Here is a 17738-nt window from a genome sequence, read left to right on the forward strand (position 1 = left end):
AACAGCCCCAGATCATTATTCCTACTCCACCAAACTTTACAGTTGGCACTACGCATTCGGGCAGATAGTGTTCTCCTAACATCTGCCAAACCCAGATTCGTCCAGCGGACTGCCAGATGGTGTAGCGTCACTCCAGAGAACGCATTTCCACTGCCCCAGAGTCCAATGGCTATGAGCTTTACACCACTCAAGCCGACTCTTGGCATTGCACATTGTGATCATAGGTTTGTGTGTGGCTGCTCGGCCATGGAAACTCCCAACGAACAGTTTTGCGCTGACGTTGCTTCCAGAGGCAGTTTGGAACTTGATAGTGAGTGTTGCAACCGAGGACAGAACGTTTATACACCCTACGAGCTTCAGCACTCGGCGGTCCCGTTCTGTGAGCTTGTGCGGCCTAACACTTCCAGCTGAGCCGTTGTTGCTCCTATATGTTTCCACTTCACAATAACAGCACTTACAGTTGACCGGGGCAGCTCTAGCAGGGCAGAAATATGATGTACTCGCTTGTTGGAAAGGTGGCATCCTATGATGGTGCCACTTTGAAAGTCACTTAGCTCTTCAGTATGGCCAATTCTACTGCCAATGTTTGTCTATGGAGATTGCATGGACATGTGCTCGATTTTATACACCTGTCAGCAACAGGTGTGGCTGAAATAGCCAAATCCACTAATTTGAAGGGGTGTCAGATACATTTGTATATATATAGTGTACATATAAAGTGGGTAAAACAGTATTTAAACATTGAAGTGACCAGCAGCAGTCTCTAAGGTACAGGGTAGGGTACCGGATGGTAGCCGGCTAGTGACAGTGTCTAAGGTTCAGGTCAGGGTACCGGGCGGGGGCCGGCTAGTGATGACGGTCTGGAGATAGAAGCTGCTTAACAATCTCTCGGTCCCAGCTTTGGTGCACCTGTACTGTCTCCATCTTCTACATGGTAGCGGGATAAACAGGCCATGGCTCGGGTGGCTGAGGTCCTTTATAATCTTCTTGGCCTTCCTGTGACACCAGGTGCTGTAAATGTCCTGGAGGGCAGGCAGTGTGCCCCCGGTGATGCGTTTGGCTGACCGCACCACCCTCTGGAGAGCCATGCGGTTGCAGGTGTTGCAGTTGCCATACCAGACGGTGATACTGCCCGACAGAATGCTCTCTATGGTGCATTTGTAGAAGTTAGTGAGGGTCTTAAGGGCCAAGCCGAATTTCTTCAGCCCCATGAGGTTGAAGAGGCGCTGTTGCACCTTCTTCACCTCGCTGTCAGTGTGGAGGGACTGTTTCAAGTCCTCAGTGATGTGCATGCTGAGGAACTTGAAGCTTTTGACCCTCTCCACTGCAGCCCCGTATATGTGGATGGGGGCGTGCTTTCTCTGCTGTCTCATGTGTTCCATGATCAGCTCCTTTGTTTTGTTGACGTTGAGGGAGAGGTTATTTTCCTGGCACTACTTTGCCAGGGCTCTCACCTCCTCCCTGTAGGCTGTCTTGTTGTTGTTGATAATCAGGCCTACCACTGTTGTGTCGTCAGCAAACTTGATTGAGTTGGAGACAGGCGCGGCCATGCAGTCATGAGTGAACAATGAGCACAGGAGAGGCCTGAGCACGCACCTCTGTGGGGCCCCGGTGTTGAGGATCAGAGTGGGGGAGGTGTTGTTGCCTACCTTCCCCACCTGGGGTCGACCTGTCAGGAAGTGTAGGACCAGTTGCACAGGCCGGAGTTCAGACCCAGGGCCCTGAGCTTAGTGATGAGCTTGGAGGGCACTAAAGCATTGAAGGCTGAGCTGTAGTCAAAGAACCACATTCTTACATAGTTATTTATCTTGTCCAGGTGGGATAGGGCAATGTGCAGTGCAATGGCGATTGCGTTATCCATGGATCTGTTGGGGCGGTATGCAATTTGTAGTAGGTCTAGGATGTTGGGTAAGGTGGAGGTGATATGATCCTTAACTAGCCTCTCAAAGCATTTCATGATGACAGAAGTGAGTGCTTTTGGGCGAAAGTCAGTTCAGTTACCTTCACTTTCATGGGTACAGGAACAATGGTGGACATCTTGAAGCAACTCCACTTTGTCCTTGTACTGTCGTTTTGCCTCTTTGATTGCCTTACGGAGGTCATAGCTGGTCTGCTTGTATACATCCATGTTCCCAGTCACCTTGCTGTGGTTAGATGCAGTGATTCGCGCTTTCAGTTTTGTGCAAATGCTGCCATCTATCCTTGGTTTTTGGCTTGGATAAGTTTTAATCGTCACAGTGGGGAACAACATCCTCTATGCATTTCCTGATGAACCCAGTCACTGAGTCAGTGTATACGTAGATACTATTCTCAAGGCGAACCAGAACATTTGAACGACAGTGATGATGAAGAAAGTTATCTCAGGAGGTAATGCGGTCGGCATTTGATGGTGAGGTATTCCAGATAGGGAGAACAAAAGGACTTGAGTTCCTGTTCTTTAACACAATCACAACATGAGTTGTTAATCATAAAACATACTCCTCCACATTTCTTTTTCCCGGAGAGTTCTTTCTTCCTGTCTGCGTGATGGACGGAGAACCCTGCTGGCTGAATGGACAGGGACAATATATCCGGAGAGAGCCATGATTCCGTAAAACAGAGTATGTTACAGTCCCTGATGTCTCTCTGGAAGGAGATCATCGCCCTGAGCTCATCATTATTGTCCAGGGACTGAACGTTAGCGAGTAATATACTTGGAAGCGTTGGATGGTAAGCACGCTGCCTGAGTCTGACTTCTTCTTCCTCGTCATCATTTTGGTGCAGACCCTGGGATGAATGGAGCTGCATCAGGAAGTTCAAACAAAGCATCCATTTCAGGGAAATCAAATTTCTGGTCAAAATGCTGGTGGGTGACCGCCGATTTAATATCCATAAGTTATTTTCAGCTGTAGTTAATAATACAAGAGACGCTCTGAGCAAATAATGTAAGAAATAACAAAAAATATATATATACTGCAAAGTTGGCTAGGAGCTAGAAACCGGGTGACAGTGTCTGTCTATATTTTGGCAGTTACCTATATAACCAACATACAACATGAGAAGGGCCATTCATTTTCCTAAAAATGTGATAGGCAATCACTCGGGCCCATGGTCACATGCTCAAGAAAGACTCTTGGCCCTAAACATGAACACCAAAGCCAGAGAGAAATCAACTGAGATGAATTGAAACCCTCCTTACCTCCATAGAGAGCTCTCTGTGACACTGCCAAGGCTGAAGTCAAAGTACTTAGTCAGCATTAGAATCACCTACAAAACAGAACACAGTTCCCATCTCAGCATAGAGTTTTAGAAAATAAGAGTAATAGACAACCCTTTGTTAAGGTAACACTTCCATGCATCATATCATCTGGCACTTTGGTGGTATTTGAAGTAATTAGTTGTCTATTTTGCAGTATTTCACAATTCTGGTAAATAAGCCTAAAATACAAAATAAGGGGAAAAAAGCACTTTTGACAACCTCATTTTCAAAGTTGCACCTGTTGATATTTTTATTATTGGAAGTGGTTTGAGCAGGATGGCCTTAGGAGGTGTGCATCATCAATTTTACAACAGCTATCACGTTTCAGGACAAGACCCAGATGCAGACAGTGTTGAAGTAACAAAAGTTTATTACAAAAACAGGCGGCAGGCAAACGACAGGTCAAGGGCAGGCAGAGGTCAGTAATCCAGATCAGAGTCCAATAGGTACAGAACGGCAGGCAGTCTCAGGGTCAGGGCAGGCAGAGGTCAATAATACAGGGTGGTGTGACAAGGTACAGAACGGTAGGCAGGCTCAGGGTCAGGGCAGGCAGAATGGTCAAAACCGGGAAAACTAGAAAACAGGAACTTGAGAAAGAGAGGAGCAAGGGGAAAAATGCTGGTAGGCTTGACAAAACAAAAAGAACTGGCAACAGGCAAACAGAGAACACAGGTATAAATACACTGGGGATAATGGGGAAGATGGGCGACACCTGGTGGGGGATGGAGACAATCACAAAGACAGGTGAAACAGATCAGGGTGTGATAACAGCAGCAACACGGCTGCCTTAATATGGATGCTCAGTTTAATATGGACCCTTGCCAAACCTCCACACACATAAACTAATCCCAAACAAACTTCTGAGGCCTTGTTAAGGCATCATTCTGCATGAGAATGGTGCATCTTCTATGTAAAGGTAAAGGTTGTGTTTTTTTTTAGGGCTCACCGGGTTTCTTCCATTGCAAACACTACCAACGGTGGTCTCTAAATAAATTAATAAATAAGTAAACAATCCATCTATCATTCATCCCAGGTACAGCAAGGCTCTCCTCGTAAATATCATATTTTTTTAGGAGATCGTAAAGAACTCCATTGTTATATGGCGGTTATACAAGCCCATACTTAATAGGTATGAAGACACATAAATTGCGAGGTGTCACATAAATGATTCTACATGTTAATGAATGGCTATCTATGGACAGGTCTATTTTCCCTGTTTTACCTAAATCGAAGTCTTTTATCACTTCATTAATATTACATAGAGTCAATGTTTACAGATTGATATTGTGGAAGACAATGTGAAAAAATACAATTTAAAAAAAGTATGCAACTGTCTCAATGGTTTACTGCATAAGAAACCATTGTGAATGTCTTCTACTCCTTGGAGACAACACCCATCTCCTGGGACCATTGGTCTTTCCAATTGTACCCATTTATTCTGTTTGTTATTTAGCCTTTTAGTTGTGTCTATTCATTAAAACATGTATATATTGTGGTTGGCTAAAGTGTTGTGAGGAATAATCTGAGTATTTTAACAGAGCAGTAATATAGAAACCCACGGATTGGGAAATAGAGATTAATGGTCTACTAATAACATGGCCTTTATAGCTTCCAAAAGTCCCAATCTGTTGGACATTGTCATGAATAATAAAATGAACCAGAGCAGTTTTGAAAGTAGAGCCAAATACTTCCTGTCTTCTGGATGTTCATTATCTTAACTATTTACTTGGAGTAGGTCCAGTGGAAGATTTAAATCATTTGCATCCTCTCAAGTACCAGCTGGAAATGTGTTATGGGAGTGTTTAAAGTGCAAGGTGAAGCTCTCTTAATGTTGTAAATATTTAATGTGCCAGGCATCAATATACAGTGACACTTAATTTTGTAGATTGTTCTGTGTTAAACAGGGGGTTGGGGCTGGGTACTTACTTGCTATCTTACTGTAGCTATAAAGTTTAGTGTTAAGGGAGTCATGAAGAAACTCTGAAGCACCGAGAGCAATCCAAACCTATTAAAGCAACCAACTGTGTAGGTGAGGAATTACATGACAAATTCGACGATAAAGGGAATTACAGGAATTATACTTTACAAGATTGCAAAATGAGTGCACAGATCCATCCCTACCACATCTTGACAAACGTGAGCTGTTAGAAATCTTTTAACATGTCGAACACGATTCATGCCATGTTGGAGCCAAATGTTTCCAGAAAAGCAAATTGATGTCCAAGCCCTTAATCCCGTGTAAATATCAACCCTGTGTGAATACATTGCTATGAATCTGATCATTATTGAGGCATGAAAGGGGTTTTATAGTGATTTAAAAGAGCTTAGTTTGAGGAGATTACTACAGTGGAATGAAGGCGCTGTATTAAGAGGGATGGAGGAAATGTGGGATAGAGGGTGGAGGAGGGCACTCTATTAGTGAAGGATGAGGAGCCACTGTGAGAGACAAATTAAATGCTAGACAGACTACAAATTACGATTCATTCCCAGACTCAGCAACTCCCTGATCTAGCCTTATCAGCTTCAGGAATTAAGTTACCTCATCAATAAAACTGTTGACATATTTACCCGCTGCAATTAAATAGATTGATGATTCCATAAAATCAATTGTTATCCAAGTTACTGATCAGAATATCAATAATATAGGGCCGTTTTCTATCTTTACCCTAGAAATGGAAAAACACTAACTAACACATTACCCTTTTTGGCTTTTAAGAGTTTCTCAATCTATTTCCACTACTACAACACTAATGATGCTGATGAAGATTAATAAGCCAGCTTCCTAACGGTAACCCTTATTATACAGATGTGAATTGTTACACTTTTTAAGTGCTTATTAGCAATGGAGTAGAGACACCTACATTCTTAGAAATGTACCTACATTCTTAGAAATGTACGTACATGTTGGCCAATTAATATGAGATTCAAATTAGCATTTGCAGTCTAACACAATGAGCCTAAGAATTGTGACAGATTCCCTGGGAGCGGAGCTGGTGTTTACTTTAAACAGATGTTTCTGTTGGTTCATAATGATATTATCATCAAAGGTTATGAATTTTGAAAGTAGAGGGTTTCATATTATCAACTTATCATCCAGCTATATGTTAAAATCGGACTAATTGAGATAATATAAGGCAAGTACTGGAAACAATAGAACACTATGAAAAATCGACTATTTATAGCAGACTTCGAAAAGGCATTTGATAAAGTACGACTGGGGTTTATATATAAATGCCTTGAGCATTTCAATTTTGGACAATCTCTTATAAATTGGGTTAAAATCATGTATAGTAACCCTAGGTGTAAAATAGTAAATAATGGCTATTTTTCCGAAAGTTTTAAACTGTCAAGAGGAGTGAAACAAGGTTGTCCACTATCGGCATATCTATTTATTATTACCATTGAGATGTTAGCTATTAAAATCAGATCCAACAATAATATCAAGGGATTAGAAATCCAGGGTTTAAAAACAAAGTTGTCATTGTACGCTGATGATTCATGTTTTCTTTTAAATCCACAACTTAAATCCCTCCACAGCCTAATAGAGGATATAGATACATTTTCTAACCTCTCTGGATTACAACCAAATTATGATAAATGTACTATATTACGTATTGGATCACTAAAAAATACAATTTTTACATTACCATGTAGTATACCAATAAAATGGTCTGATGGTGATGTGGATATACTCGGAATACATATCCCAAATGAAATAAATGATCTCACTCCAATACATTTTCATAGAAAGTTAGCAAAAATAGATAAGATCTTGCTACCATGGAAAGGTAAATACCTGTCAATTTGTGGAAAAATCCCCCTGATTAACTCTTTAGTATTATCCCAGTTTACCTATTTGCTTATGGTCTTGCCTACGCCTAGAGAACAGTTTTTTAAATTATATGAGAAAAAAATATTAAATTTTATTTGGAACGGCAAGCCAGACAAAATTAAACGGGCCTATTTATATAATGAATATGAATTTGGAGGACAGAAATTATTAAATATTAAAGCATTAGACCTATCACTAAAAGCTTCAGTCATACAAAAGTTATACTTAAATCCGAACTGGTTCTCTTGCAAATTAGTAAGATTGTCTCACCCAATGTTCAAGTCTCCCGAGTGGCGCAGTGGTCTAAGGCACTGCATCGCAGTGCTAGCTGTGCCACTAGAGATCCTGGTTCGAATCTAGGCTCTGTCGTAGCCGGCCGTGACCGGGAGACCCATGGGGCGGTGCACAATTGGCCCAGCGTCGTCCAGGGTATGGGAGGGAATGGCCGGCAGGGATGTAGCTCAGTTGGTAGAGCATGGCGTTTGCAACGCCAGGGTTGTGGGTTCGATTCCCAAGGGGGGCCAGTATTTTTTTATTATTTTTTTTATAAAAAAATTATGTATGCACTCACTAACTGTAAGTCGCTCTGGATAAGAGCGTCTGCTAAATGACTAAAATGTAAATGTAAATGTTCAAGAATGGCCTTTTTCCCTTTATTCAGATTACAACCTCTCTTTAAGTTATTTGAAAAGGAAATAATCTCCCAAATATCACTATTTCTAAAACAAGCCATAGAAAGTTTGTTGCCATTTCAATTTAATCCTCCAGAAACGACAGAACAAATAATGCAACAAATATTGTGGTTAAACTCAAATATACTAATTGATAAAAAAAAACATTTTTTTTACAAAATGTTTAAAAAGGGTATAATCTTCGTAAATGATATTATCGGTAGGACTGGTGGAGTTATGTCGCACATGCAGCTAACAAAAACATATGGAAATGTCTGCTCTACCCAAAATTACAACCAAATAATTGCAGCATTACCGCAAAAATGGAAAAGGAAAGTGGAAGGGGGAAAAAGTAAGGAACTTGTCTGTCGGCCTTGCATTAAATAATATAATTGGTTATAGAAAATTGTGATAAATAAAAAAGTATACCTGTTTCATTTAAGGACCAAAGAATTGACAGGCGTCCCATATAGATTGCAAAATAGTTGGGAAGAGATTTTTGACGTACCGATTCCATGGCATAGTGTTTATGAATTAATACGCAAAATGACGCCGGATTTAAAAATAATGTTTGAATTTAAATTATTATAAAAAATTATTGCTACCAATAGAATGTTATTTATATGGGGGATACAATCTTCCCAGCTCTGCAGATTTTGCTGCGAAGAGACAGAATTATTAGATCATTTGTTTTGGTACTATCCATTTGTAGCTTGTTTTTGGACACAGGTCCAGGTATGGCTAAAGGATTGCAATATTTACCTGGAGCTAACCCTGCAGATAGCACTACTGAGTGATCTGAAAAGTCATAGTCAATCGATCAATAATATAATAATACTTTTAGCAAAAATGTTTATTTTCAATTTACGATCTGTAGAAACAATGAGAATAGAAAGGTTCAGAACTTTTGTAAAACATCACAGTACAGTTGAAAAATATATGGCAAATAGAAATCCAATATGGATGGTGTTAAGAGATAGATGGGAGGTGTTGAATGGAGATGAAGGATGGGAATAATAACAACAACTAATAACAACAAGATAACTAATGTAAAGCATAATGTGTCCATAATACGTATATAGGTTATAGGTTGAGAGCTTTTGTGAAAGAGCACAGTTAGAAAAATATGGCATATAGAAGCAAACCAGATGGACATCATGAAAATGATCGGATGAAGTTCAGGAGTAAAAACAAACAAAATATAAGTATTATAGAATTTGACTGTGTCCATAAAATGTATATAGTATGTATGGGCTGGAAGTAGAGGCCTAAGCGTTGTTGTTCACTAGTTTACTCCAATTGGGGAAGGGGTGGTGGGGATGGAAAGTAATGAAGGGAAATATAAATTAAAAAAGGATATGTGTGTGTGTATGGATGTATGTATATATGTATGTATGTGTATATATATGTGTGTGTGTGTATGTATGTGTATATGTGTATGTGTATGTGTATATATATATACAGTGGGGAGAACAAGTATTTGATACACTGACGATTTTGCAGGTTTTTCTACTTACAAAGCATGTAGAGGTCTGTAATTTTTATCATAGGTACACTGCAACGGTGAGAGACGGAATCTAAAACAAAAATCCAGAAAATCACATTGTATGATTTTTAAGTAATTAATTTGCATTTTATTGCATGACATAAGTATTTGATCACCTAACCAACCAGTAAGAATTCCAGCTCTCACAGACCTGTTAGTTTTTCTTTAAGAAGCCCTCCTGTTCTCCACTCATTACCTGTATTAACTGCACCTGTTTGAACTCGTTACCTGTATAAAAGACACCTGTCCACACACTCAATCAAACAGACTCCAACCTCTCCACAATGGCCAAGACCAGAGAGCTGTGTAAGGACATCAGGGATAAAATTGTAGACCTGCATAAGGCTGGGATGGACTACAGGACAATAGGCAAGCAGCTTGGTGAGAAGGCAACAACTGTTGGCGCAATTATTAGAAAATGGAAGAAGTTCAAGATGACGGTCAATCATCCTCGGTCTGAGGCTCCATGTAAGATCTCACCTCGTGTGGCATCAATGATCATGAGGAAGGTGAGGGATCAGCCCAGAACTACACGGCAGGACCTGGTCAATGACCTGAAGAGAGCTGGGACCACAGTCTCAAAGAAAAACATTAGTAACACACTACACCGTCATGGATTAAAATCCTGCAGCGCACGCAAGGTCCCCCTGCTCAAGCCAGCGCATGTCCAGGCCTGTCTGAAGTTTGCCAATGACCATCTGGATGATCCAAAGGAGGAATGGGAGAAGGTCATGTGGTCTGATGAGACAAAAAGAGAGCCTTTTGGTCTAAACTCCACTCGCCATGTTTGGAGGAAGAAGAAGGATGAGTACAACCCCAAGAACACCATCCCAACCGTGAAGCATGGATGTGGAAACATCATTCTTTGGGGATGCTTTTCTGCAAAGGGGACAGGACGACTGCACCGTATTAAGGGGAGGATGGATGGGGCCATGTATCGCTAGATCTTGGCCAACAACCTCCTTCCCTCAGTAAGAGCATTGAAGATGGGTCGTGGCTGGGTCTTCCAGCATGACAACGACTCGAAACACACAGCCAGGGCAACTAAGGAGTGGCTCCGTAAGAAGCATCTCAAGGTCCTGGAGTGGCCTAGCCAGTCTCCAGACCTGAACTCAATAGAAAATCTTTGGAGGGAGCTGAAAGTCCGTATTGCCCAGCGACAGCCCCGAAACCTGAAGGATCTGGCGAAGGTCTGTATGGAGGAGTGGGCCAAAATCCCTGCTGAAGTGTGTGCAAACCTGGTCAAGACCTACAGGAAACGTATGATCGCTGTATTTGCAAACAAAGGTTTCTGTACCAAATATTAAGTTCTGCTTTTCTGATGTATCAAATACTTATGTCATGCAATAAAATGCAAATGAATTACTTAAAAATCATACAATGTGATTTTCTGGATTTTTGTTTTAGATTCCGTCTCTCACAGTTGAAGTGTACCTATGATAAAAATGACAGACCTCTACATGCTTTGTAAGTAGGAAAACCTGCAAAATCTGCAGTGTATCAAATACTTGTTCTCCCCACTGTATTTGCGAGAAAAAAAAACATATGGGGGATTGGAAGTGATACAGACAATTACATTGATGGAAGTTACAATCTATCTGAAATGTGGGACTAATTACCTATCTTTTACTGGATGGACCTCCTTTTACAAGAATATACACTGCATAAAATGCATAAACTGTCATTCTTTACACAAGCTATATATTTCTGTTTCAAGCTTTGTCTGTTTGTACAAACACAAGCTCAGTGCTCTCAACCATACAACCTCCACCTGTATTATTGGCGTTCTTTTGTCTACCACATCAATTTATATATCTTTATTCACACAGACAGTGTTTCCTGGTAGACCAGAGGGCTGGATTTTTTGAAGTCAGAGCTATTTTCTCTCCTATGGATAACAGGTCAACTGGATCATGAATTATAAAGTGACTTCACTGTAGAATATTGCAAAGATAAATGAGTAATGTCCTCGCACGACTCTCATAACCACCAGGATTTCAAAGCATGCCACACCGTGAGAGCTTAAAGTAGGATTGCTTGACAACAACAGAATACTCTAGATCACTGAAATAATGTATATGCCTCCTCAAGCCATGTTAGTATCTTCTGACATTCACTACTGTCAACTGAGAGCTTTATCGTTCACAAAATAATGTCTGAATATCTGTAAATATAGCGGGTGCAATTTAAGTGATATGTGGTAGTAGTTCCACAACAATCAAATGTGTATGTATATAGGGAACAGATTTTACATTTACATTTTAGTCATTTAGCAGACGCTCTTATCCAGAGCGACTTACAGTTAGTGAGTGCATACATTTTTCATACGAATCAGAGTGATAGCAGTTCTTAAACCTTTTAATGGTTGAATGTTTACCTATGTCTATTTGTAATCACAGCCAGTTTGGAAGCCTTTGTTTAGGCCTCTAGTAGCGCAAGTGATATAAAGCGCCTAGTATTCAATAATATGTAAATGTATACAGCCAACCTGCTTGCTCTAATCCCTTGTAATTACAGTAAAATACTGTAGATTATTTTATCTTACAGTTTAATTGTAACTTTTACTATATTGCACTGTGTTTCATTGCTCTGGCACCAAGTTACTGTGAATATCTCAGTATTGTATTTCCCTATACAGAGATAGTCAGAGATACAGTGCATTCGGAAAGTATTCAGACCCCTTGACTTTTTCCACATTTTGTTACGTTACAGCCTTATTCTGAAATGGATTAAATAGTTTTTTTCCCCCTCGTCAATCTACACAAATACCCCATAATGAGATATCACATTTACATAAGTATTCAGACCCTTTACTCAGTACTTTGTTGAAGCACCTTTGGCAGCGATCACAGCCTAGAGTCTTCTTGGGTATGACGCTACAAGCTTGGCACACCTGTATTTGAGGAGTTTCTCCCATTCTTCTCTGCAGATACTCTCAAGCTCTGTCAGGTTGAATGGGGAGAGTTGCTGCACAGCTATTTTCAGCTAACTCCAGAGATGTTTGATCGGGTTCAAGTCCAGGCTCTGGCTGGGCCACTCAAGGACATTCCGAGACTTGTCCCAAAGCCACTCCTGCGTTGTCTTGGCTGTGTGCTTAGGGTTGTTGTCCTATTGGAAGGTCATCCTTTGCCCCAGTCTGAGATCCTGAGCGCTCTGGAGCAGGTTTTTATCAAAGATCTCTCTGTACTTTGCTCCGTTCATCTTTCCCTCGATCCTGACTAGTCTCCCAGTCCCTGCTGCTGAAAAATATCCACACAGCATGATGCTGCCACCACCATGCTTCACCGTAGGGATGGAGCCAGGTTTCCTCCAGACGTGACACTTGGCATTCAGGCCAAAGAGTTCAATCTTGGTTTCATCAGACCAGAGAATATTGTTTCTCATGGTCTGAGAGTCTTTTGGTGCCTTTTGGCAAACTCCAAGCGGGCTGTCATGTGCCTTTTACTGAGGAGTGGCTTCCGTCTGGCCACTCTACCATAAAGGCCTGATTGGTGGAGTGCTGCAGAGATGGTTTTCGTCCTGGAATGTTCTCCCATCTCCACAGATGAACTCTGGAGCTCTGTCAGAGTGACCATCGGGTTCTTGGTCACCTCCCTGATCAAGGCCCTTCTCCCCCAATTGCTCATTTGATCGGGGGGCCAGCTCTAGAAATAGTCTTGGTGGTTCCAAACTTCCATTTAAGAATGATGGAGGCCATTGTGTTCATGGGGACCTTCAATGCTGCAGAAATTTTTTGACCACCCTTCCCCAGATCTGTGGCTCGACACAATCCTGTCTTGGAGGTCAAAGGACAATTTCTTTGACCTCATGGCTTGGTTTTTATTCTGACATGCAATGTCAACTGTGGGACCTTATATAGACAGGTGTGTGCCTTTCCAAATGATGTCCAATCAATAGAATTTACCACAGGTGGACTCCAATCAAGTTGTAGAAACATATCAAGGATGATCAATGGAAACAGGATTCACCTGAGCTCAATTTCGAGTGTAATAGCAAAAAGTCTTAATACTTATGTAAATAAGGTATTTCTGTTTTTTATCTTTAATAAATGTGCAAACATTTCTAAAAGCCGGTTTTTGCTTTGTCGTTATGTGTAGATTGATGAGGGAAAAAAGTAATTTTATCAATTTTAGAATAAGGCTGTAACGTAACAAAATGTGGAAAAGTCAAACGGTCTGAATACTTTCCCAAAGACACTGTATATCATAAGATATCTTTGTGTAATGACTATTATTTTGAAGACCAATGTATCCTTAACTACAACAACATTTTCAGTAACGGTTACATAAACGTTTTACTTGCTATGACTGTGATGTGTTTGTTTTGTCAACCTTGATTGAATGCACTGACTGTAAAAAGGCCAGCTAAATGGTCAAAATGTAAATGTAAAATTGCAAAGAACACTGGGTAATATGTCACTGCATGGGTAATTCCAGTAATATACTGTAAATTAGATTACAGTAACATTTTTGGTACCGCAAAATTGATTACCGTAAAATAGATTACAGTAGCTGTACGTAAAATAAATTACAGTAACTTACCTGCCAATTTCTGCCAGTAAGTTACTGTAATTTTTCAAGAAATGTTTTACAGTGCACTATAACTCTCTGGATCTCTGACATTAACATATTTATTCAGCACAAACTCCTTCAAACTGGCCTTAACATTAAAAATAAAATATCCATCCTAAACATTTATTACATATAACAAAATGTTGCACAACCAAAATCCTCAAAAGCCTGTATTTCCGTCTTTCATTACATTTGCAACCCCTAATTGAATATCCATTTTGATCTATGTTTCCCTGAACATCTGTGAACCATATCATTTTAACTGGGTACCAATAGTATATACAGTAGTTATCCAACATTTAGAAAGGACTCTGGCTAGGGATATCCTGATGCTATCATACATTAAGGAAAAGCTGAAATTTAAGATGCATTACAGACACCACTGTGGCGGACATTTCTCTGTTGTCTTGACGTGAAAAATCATCAGAAGCCCCTCACTTCTTCTTTGCATGTATGCGTTTGCTCTAATAACTGTGGCAGCCTGCTGAGCCTCGAAGCTTCATCCTGCATGAGGGGGGTCTGATCAACGCTGGCAAGATAAGAAATCGAGTGGGTTTGTTTTCTACCCAGCCCAAAAGTAGCACCCGCTGAGCAGAGGATGCTTTCAAAAAACACTTTCAACTCATAGATGCCTTCTGAAATGTGGGGGAACTTCAATGCTGCAGGCATTTTTTGGCACCCTTCCCCAGATCTGTGGTTCGACACAATCCTGTCTTGGAGCTGTATGGACAATTTCTTTGACCTCATGGCTTGGTTTTTGCTCTGACATGCACTGTCAACTGTGGGACATAATATAGACAGGTGTGTGCCTTTCCAAATCATGTCATATCAATTGAATTTTGGACTCCAATCAAGTTGTAGAAACATCTCAAGGATGATCAATGGAAACAGCTCAATGAAAAGAGCTCAATTTTGAGTCTCATAGCAAAGGGTCTGAATACTTATGTAAACAAGGTATTTCTGTTTTTTATTTTTAATACATTTTGCTAAAATCTCTAAAATCCTGTTTTCACTCTTTCATTATGAGTTATTGTGTGTCGAATGATCAAGAAAAAATATAATTTAATCAATTTTAGAATAAGGCTGTAACGTAACAAAATGTGGAAAAAGTCAAGGGGTCTGAATACTTTCCGAATGCTCTGTACATTATACAATGCATAATGCAACGCAAAATACAATATAAAATGCGTTAAAATGCGTCTCTTCACAGTCCCCGTCGTGCCATAAGGGGTTATTTTATCTGTTTTTTGAATCTGCTTTTATTGCTAGCTAGAGTTATCTGGGGTGGCAGAGAGTTATCTGATGTACCACGAAAGCACATTGTTTCTACCCAAGGTTCCTCGGTGTTCAGGGGTATTGAGAGTGCCGTATTGTCCAGGTGTGGGCATAATAAACACAGTTCCTTCCCCACATTCAGACACACGGTTGTCAAGAGCGGTGGATATAAAAACAAGCTTAACAAAAAAATTGTTTTATCTCAGTCCTCAGGGTGGTGCACTGCCCCTTCAGGAGATAATGTACGGGCATGCGTAGTTTCACCATGGGTGATGAGGATGGTGACAAGGAGGTACGGTCTGCAGTTTGCTGTTCGTCCTCCTCCTTTTCGTGGTGTCATTATGTCAATGGTCCCCAATGTCCTAGCGCCTGTCTTGAGAGAGGAGATTTCCTCTCTCCTTCAAAAGCAAGCTATTCAGGTGGTGACAGAGCGGTTGGTACAGCCAGTACTTCTTAATTCCCAAGAGCGATGGAACGTTGCGTCCCATCCTGGACTTGCATGTTTTAAACAAGCACCTCAAGGTTTGCAAGTTCAAAATGCTCACACTTCGCCAGCTATTGCAGTCGGTGCATCCCAGCGATTGGTTCACGTCCATAGATCCGGGAGTGGGTGTTAGGCGGCGCGCAGGTTGTGCATTTATCCAGGTTACCACAATTCCCTGTGGGTTTGAGCCTTGGGCTGCCTTTGGGTGTGGCAGAGTGTAAAATGTGCATTATCAGGGTTACCACAGTTTCATGTGGGTTTGAACTAGGCCTCCAGTGTCTGGTCTGGAGCGTGAAGTCACAAGCTCTGCTGGTTGGCTACTGCGTAGCAACCTAGCTGTGCCAAAAGCCCTCGTCTGCCTTAGAAAGCCTATGTAAATAACGATCGCCAGAACGGCCAAACACATTTTTTTAGACAGACGTTTATTATGATCTAGTTTGATCCCCATGGTGAAGTATTTTAAAGTTCGCTACAAATCGAGATATTTAATTAAATAGTGATCCATTCTGACTACTACATTTGTCGTCACACCAATCACGGGCCGGCAGGCTACGAGGAGGCTCGCGCCCTCATGCCATAGACATTTAGGTTGACTCGCTCAGGCAGGATGAAAATGACTACATCGACCATGATCCTTTGCAATTTTTTGGTGCCATTCAGCCCCATTCAGCAATATGGCAAGCTTAAAATTCAAATACTTCTGGCTTCATGCGCCATCGGGAGATTTCCGTAAGGAATACTTGGATGACGTCAGCACTATCACAATCTAATGGTTTTAATCATGTCCATGGTTTGAGCCTTGGGCTGCCATGGCACCGCGCCAGTACACAGTTTCTAGGTTACTGCAGGTTCCTGTGTGTTTGATCCTCGGGCTGCCCTGATTCATCGACTCTGGTCGATGCTATGCAACGCGTATGTGTTTTACCAAGTCACAACAGGTGTTCTGTTGTTTTGGACTTGCGGTTCCTTGAACTAGTTCTGACATTTCAGGCTCGCAAGCAGTGGTAGAAAAATAACTCAATTGTCATACTTGAGTAAAAGTAAAGATGCCTTAATAGAAAATGACTCAAGTAAAAGTGAAAGTCACCCAGTAAAATACTACTTGAGTAAAAGTCTAAAAGTATTTGGTTTTAAATATACTTAAGTATCAAAAGTACATGGAATTGATAAAATGTACTTAAGTATCAAAAGTAAAAGTAAAAGTATAAACCATTTCAAATACCTTATATTAAGCAAACCAGATGGCAAAATTATATATCTTTTATTTTTATTGGCGGATAGCCAGGGGCACATTCCAACACTCAGACATAATTTACAAACAAAGCATTTGTGTTTAGTGAGTCCGCCAGATCAGAGGCAGTAGGGATGACCAGGGATGTTCTCTTGATAAGTGTGTGAATTGGACCATTTTCCTGTCAAAATGTTTACGAGTACTTTTGGGTGTCAGTGTACATTATTTTCTTTAGGAATGTAGTGAAGTAAAAGTACAAGTTGGCAAAAATATAAATAGTAAAGTAAAGTACAGATAACCAAAGAAACGACTTAAGTAGTACTTTAAAGTATTTTTACTTAAGTACTTTACACCACTGCTCGCAAGGTAAGTATTGTTCTTGGAACCGTGGGGTCTATCGACTTGGGGTGCAGTGGCAGGGTGTCAGTGTGCATAGCCAAGTTGCAGCAGGTTCTAGTTCCCTATATGGGGCTCTGACAGTTCAGGTTTCTCTGGTAAGTATTAGGGAAAAAGGTGGCTTCTGTAACCCCTTTTTGGAGCCGGTGGAACCTGTTCATGCTTGGGCTACCGTGGGCCTCCTAGTTTGGTACCCTCTGAGCCGGCGTTGGGCGTGATTGTACTGTATGTCCCCATAGTATGTTATACCGAGTGACCTACTGAAAGGGAACGTACAGTTATGAATATAACTACTGTTCCCTGAAGAAGGGAACGAGGTATAACATACACTATATATTCAAAAGTATGTGGGCATCCCTTCAAATTAGTGGATTCGGCAATTTCAGCCACACCCGTTGCTGACAGGTGAATGAAATCGAACACACCGCCATGCAATCTCCATAGACAAACATTGGCAGTAGAATGGCCTTACTGACGAGCTCAGCGACTTTCAA

At 40.9% G+C, this 17738-nt stretch overlaps 1 protein-coding gene across 1 annotated transcript in view; it reads right to left on the reverse strand.

Moving 5' to 3' along the window:
* LOC121536132 (VPS10 domain-containing receptor SorCS1-like) overlaps nt 1-17738 on the reverse strand; it is a 113998-nt gene that overhangs the window by 86574 nt on the left and 9686 nt on the right. The window contains exon 2 of the mRNA XM_041843731.2: nt 3179-3246. Within this exon, the coding sequence (XP_041699665.1) occupies nt 3179-3246 (68 nt within the window). The remainder of the gene's footprint in view (nt 1-3178; nt 3247-17738) is intronic.

Source organism: Coregonus clupeaformis, chromosome 1 (genome assembly GCF_020615455.1).
Source record: "Coregonus clupeaformis isolate EN_2021a chromosome 1, ASM2061545v1, whole genome shotgun sequence".
In the NCBI taxonomy this organism is placed as follows: domain Eukaryota; kingdom Metazoa; phylum Chordata; class Actinopteri; order Salmoniformes; family Salmonidae; genus Coregonus; species Coregonus clupeaformis.